Source organism: Mauremys reevesii, linkage group 14 (genome assembly GCF_016161935.1).
Source record: "Mauremys reevesii isolate NIE-2019 linkage group 14, ASM1616193v1, whole genome shotgun sequence".
Lineage (NCBI taxonomy): Eukaryota > Metazoa > Chordata > Testudines > Geoemydidae > Mauremys > Mauremys reevesii.
The window spans coordinates 14,760,016-14,765,375 of NC_052636.1; the positions used below are offsets into that span (position 1 = coordinate 14,760,016).

The 5,360-nt window shown below is 69.9% G+C and overlaps 1 protein-coding gene across 1 annotated transcript; it reads right to left on the reverse strand.

Moving 5' to 3' along the window:
• Window positions 1–874: 874 nt before the first annotated feature.
• On the reverse strand, window positions 875–3,505 carry SOX15 (SRY-box transcription factor 15). The gene is made up of 2 exons (XM_039499695.1): window positions 3,072–3,505; window positions 875–1,064 (listed from the first exon to the last, which is right to left on the reverse strand). Exons 1-2 carry the CDS (start codon window positions 3,443–3,445, stop codon window positions 875–877), a joined length of 564 nt encoding a protein of 187 aa, XP_039355629.1. The 5' UTR covers window positions 3,446–3,505.
• Between the last annotated feature and the right edge of the window lie 1,855 nt (window positions 3,506–5,360).

The window sequence follows — 5,360 nt, forward strand, 5'->3', positions numbered from 1 at the left end:
AGGGAAGGCACCTGGTGTTGTAGCTAGGACAGAAGACCGTTACCGGGGCAACGGCCCCCATCCTGTTCTCTCCCCCCCCCCCATTCCCTGGCACATGCGGGGTTAACTCTTCACCTCCTCTCAGAGGAGCTGGGACCTTTCCTGACCTGAGGGGCTGCGGGTCGGGAGTGAGGGGCACCTGCAGGGCTGGGGGCAGGGGCTGCGGGTCGGGAGGGAGGGGCACCAGCAGGGCTGGGGGCAGGGGCTGCGGGTCGGGAGTGAGGGGCACCTGCAGGGCTGAGGGGCAGGGGCTGCGGCTCGGGAGTGAGGGGCACCGGCAGGGCTGGGGGCAGGGGCTGCGGGTCGGGAGGGAGGGGCACCAGCAGGGCTGGGGGCAGGGGCTGCAGCTCGGGGGTCAAACCCTGCAGGATTTTTTGGGGAGGTTTGATCTGTTTCCTGCCCGCCCCAGGAACCCTCGGGGCTCGGAGCTGCCTCTAGGAACCAGCTTTAGTCTCTTTACAAAATACGTTGCATTATGACAGACAGCCCCCCCTCGTCCCCCCCGCTGTCCCTCCCCCTGCACCCCCCTCTTTCAGCCCCCCCAACTTGTCCAGCCCCCAACTCCCTCCCCTCTTTCCAACTCCCGTGCTCGGTGAACGGTTGGGGGGAGGGGGGAGACAGCCGTCAGCACAGAGTTAACAGAGGGGGTGACTTGAACGTGGGGGGGGAGCCTCCCCCCTCCGCCCCCCCCCCTGGGGGTGGAGTCGCTGGGTGGCCCCCCCCCACAACAACCCCCCAAACTTTGTTCCTCCTGGAGGTTTTTCTTCTTTCTGTATAAAAAGCCACCGCGCCCCCCCCCCACGCCCGCCCCCCGAGGGCCCAGCCCCCCCCCGGGCTAGAGGGGCATCAGCGGCGCCGGCCCAGGGGGCTCGTAGGGCGGCTGGGGGAAGCCCTCGCCCACGTCGCAGGCCTGCAGGCCGTAGGCGGCCATCATGTCACGGAAGTCGGGGGGCAGCACCCCCGGCGGGTGGGGGGCGGGGTCTTGCTTGTAGGGCGTCGGGTCCGGGGGACCGTAGGAAAAGCCGCTGTGGGGGGGAGAGAAAAGGGGGTTAACAAACTGGATAATTACAGCTACAGAATGAAGGGAAAGGGGAGAACCCAGGAGTCCTGGCTACCAGCCCCCCGGCGCTAACCCACCAGGCCCCCCTCCACTCCCAGAGGCGGGGAGAGAACCCAGGCGTCCTGGCCCACAGCCCCCCCTGCTCTAACCCACTAGGGCCCCCTCCCCTCCCAGAGCCGGGGAGAGAACCCAGGAGTCCTGGCTCCCAGCCCCCCCTGCTCTAACCCACCAGCCCCTGCTCCCCTCCCAGAGCCGGGGAGAGAACCCAGGAGTCCTGGCTCCCAGCCCCCCCTGCTCTAACCCCCAGCCCCTGCTCCCCTCCCAGAGCCGGGGAGAGAACCCAGGAGTCCTGGCTCCCAGCTCCCCTGCTCTAACCCACCAGCCCCCACTCCCCTCCCAGAGCCGGGGAGAGAACCCAGGAGTCCTGGCTCCCAGCCCCCCCTGCTCTAACCCACCAGGCCCCACTCCCCTCCCAGAGCCGGGGAGAGAACCCAGGAGTCCTGGCTCCCAGCTCCCCCCGCTCTAACCACCAGCCCCGACTCCCCTCCCAGAGCTGGGGAGGGAAGCCAGGCGTCCTGGCTCCCAGCCCCCGTTCTAACCCCCAGCCCCTAGTCCCCTCTGGTAGGGCTGGCAGCCAGGACGCCTGGGTTCACTCCTGGCTCTGGGCGATGTTATGGGGGGGGGGCCGCCCTGCAGCTGCAGGAAGAGCCCCCCCCCACCCAAGGCTGGGTGAGCCGGGGCCGCATTCCTCAGGTGGCCTGTTAATCCGGTTCTGGGCGTGAGCGGCTCCCCCGTGGCCTGTCCTGACCTGCCCTCCCCTCCCGCTGGCGGGGATGGAACCCAGGCGTCCTGGCGCCCACCTTCCCCTCCCGGGACCCCCCGCAGTCCTGGGGGCCGGCCTGGCTCCCCTTCTCCGTTCGTGGGCGAGGGAGCGGTTAGAGCAGGGGATGCTGGGAGTCACGACGCCTGGGGTCTATGACTCGTGCCTCAGTTTCCCCTCCCCTGGGCACCGGCTCCTGCTCCCCACGGCGATTGGACGTGGCCTGGCCGGGTCATGACCCTTCGCTCAGGGCACGGCGAATACCAGGCGCAGGGCGGGTGCTACCTGGCACCCAGCCCCACCGCGCCCCTGGCCGGGACCCAAAGATCTAGGGCCCGGGGCAAGGGTGGAGAGGGGCAGAGCCAGGACTCCTGGGTTCTCTCCCCGGCTCTGGGAGGGGAGTGGGGGCTAGTGGGTTAGAGCAGGGGGGGCTGGGAGCCAGGACTCCTGGGTTCTCTCCCTGGCTCTGGGAGGGGAGTGGGGGCTGGTGGGTTAGAGCAGGGGGGGCTGGGAGTCAGGACTCCTGGGTTCTCTCCCAGCTCTGGGAGGAGTGGGGCTGGTGGGTTAGAGCAGGGGGCTGGGAGCCAGGACTCCTGGTTCTCTCCTGGCTCTGGGAGGAGTGGGGCTGGTTACCCAGGGACCTCGCGGCACTGAGATGCGCCCACCTCTGGGGCGGGCAGCCGGTGACCCAGGGACCTCGCCCGGCGCGCTGAGATGCGCCCACCTCTGGGCGGGCGGCCGGTTACCCGGGACCTCGCCCGCGCCGAGATGCGCCCACCTCTGGGGAGGGGCGGCCGGTTACCCAGGGACCCCTCGCCCGGCGCTGAGATGCAGCCACCTCTGGGGAGGGGCGGACGGTTACCCAGGGACCCCTCGCCCGGCGCTGAGATGCAGCCACCTCTGGGGCGGGGCGGCCGGTGACCCAGGGACCCCTCGCCCAGCGCTGAGATGCGCCCACCTCTGGGGCGGGGCGGCCGGTGACCCAGGGACCCCTCGCCCGGCGCCGAGATGCAGCCACCTCTGGGGTTGGTTATATATGGACCCGTGACTGTAGCCCCCCCCATTTCCCCAGTAAGGGGGCACAGTTGGGGGGTCTCCCATTCAGCTGAGGGACCCCGCAGGGCAGGAACCGGAGGCGCGGGCGGGACCCACCTGTACCCGGCAGCGGCGGCAGAGTTCCCGTATCCCGCGGCTGCCGGGCCCGGCGAGTAACGGGCCGGCTGGTAGCCCAGGGGCTCGCCGTAGCCCCAGGCCCGGGCGGCGGGCGGCTGCGGGCAGCCCCCGGCCGGCGGCTCCTTGGCGGGGGCCCGGCCCTTGCGCCGGGGCCGGTACTTGTAGTCGGGATAGTCCCTCATGTGCCGGGCCCGGAGCCGCTTGGCTTCCTCCACGAAGGGGCGTTTCTCGGCCTCGGGCAGCCGGCGCCAGGCGGCCCCCAGGCGCTTGGAGATCTCCGAGTTGTGCAGCTTGGGCTGCTCCTGCGCCAGGCGCCGGCGCTGCCCCCGGGACCACACCATGAAGGCGTTCATGGGGCGCTTCACCTTGTCCGGGGGGGCGGCCCCCCCCGCCGCTGCGCCCTGCCCCTCGGCCATGCCCGGCCCCGTCTGCGCCCGCCCGCGCCGGGGCGCCCAGATATACCCCGGCCGGGCCCCGCCCACTGGGGGGTGGAGCCGCCCAGCCGGGCCCCGCCCCTGGGGGGGTCAGCCCACAGCCAGCCAGGTGAGCCCCGCCCACCACCGGGCTCCTCCCCACACATGTGCTGGCTCCCGGCCTGGGGAGAGAACCCAGGAGTCCTGGCTCCCGGCCCCCCCTGCTCTAACCACCAGCCCCCACTCCCCTCCCAGAGCCGGGCAGAGAACCCAGGAGTCCTGGCTCCCAGGCCCCCCTGCTCTAACCCACCAGCCCCCACTCCCCTCCCAGAGCCGGGCAGAGAACCCAGGAGTCCTGGCTCCCAGCCCCCCCTGCTCTAACCACCAGCCCCCACTCCCCTCCCAGAGCCGGGCAGAGAACCCAGGAGTCCTGGCTCCCGGCCCCCCCTGCTCTAACCACCAGCCCCCACTCCCCTCCCAGAGCCGGGCAGAGAACCCAGGAGTCCTGGCTCCCAGCCCCCCCTGCTCTAACCCACCAGCCCCCACTCCCCTCCCCGAGCCGGGGAGAGAACCCAGGAGTCCTGGCTCCCCGCCCCCCCTGCTCTAACCCACCAGCCCCCACTCCCCTCCCAGCGCCGGGGAGAGAACCCAGGAGTCCTGGCTCCCAGCCCCCTTGGCCCACCAGCCCCCACTCCCTCCCAGAGCCAGGGAGAGAACCCAGGAGTCCTGGCTCCCAGGCCCCCTGCTCTGACCCACCAGCCCCCACTCCGCTCCCAGAGCCGGGGAGAGAACCCAGGCATCCGCGGTGACTATTCCTTCCCACCAGGCCCCTGCCTAGGGCGCCATCTCCCCCGTGTGGCCAGTGCTCGGAATTACACCTGCTCATGGCCCCCCCTCGCCCTGCAGCTGGGGGGGAGAAGCCAGGAATCCCCCCCCCAGGCCCCTGCCCCCGTAGACAGGCCCTCCGCCCCCCCGGCTGTTCCTGAGCTTGTCCCCACCCCAGGCCAGGGGTCCACCAGCCCCCCAGCCCGCGGGGGGGTGCACTGTGTGAAGTTACCAGCCAGCTTGGGCCCCCCCAGCTGGAAAATCCACCTGCCCCCCTCCCCCCACAGAAGCCCACCCAACCCAACCCACTAACGAGCGAAAGAGGCTGATGGGGGGGGTAACGAACGGGGGGCTAATTCGGGCGTGAACCCATGACCCCCAGGTGCCCCCCCCCCCCCGCGGCGAGTGAAGGGCGCGGAGCCGACGGTTCTTTTCGGTGGCTTTATTGAAGATCTCGGGGGGGGGGGAGGAGGGAGAGCGGGTTTGTGTGGGGGGGTGATTTTCTGCCCCCTCCCCGGCCACGTTCCCGGGGGGGGGGGCAGGGAGGGGAAGACACAGCAGCTTTTTGCGTACGAGTTTGGTTCTTTATTCTCTTTTAAATACTGTACAGTGAAAAATAAATAACCTCTCAACCGTCACAGCTCGATTCCCCCCTCCCCGGCACCCCCCCTCTCCCGGCAAAGCAACACTGGGGGGGGGGGGCGTGCGCGGCTCTACCCTCTCTGCGCCCCCCCCCCTCGGTCTGCCACAGTGTACGAAAAAAAAAAATTACCTGCTGTGGTTGTATTGCCTGGAACCAAAAATCCCCCCCGCGGTACCTTCCGATTTTTAAAGGGGGGGGATAAACGGCGCGTCGGCGGCGCCCCCCCCTTTGCCGAAATCGTTGCGCGACCGAACCGGGCGGGAGGGAAACGGACCGGAACAAAAACCCAAGGGAAGGGGAGCGACGCGCGTTCAGAAGGCACAAAAAAATCCTCGCTCCGGTTTCCCTTTCCCGGCTGGAACGGAGTCGTCAAAAACGGACACACAA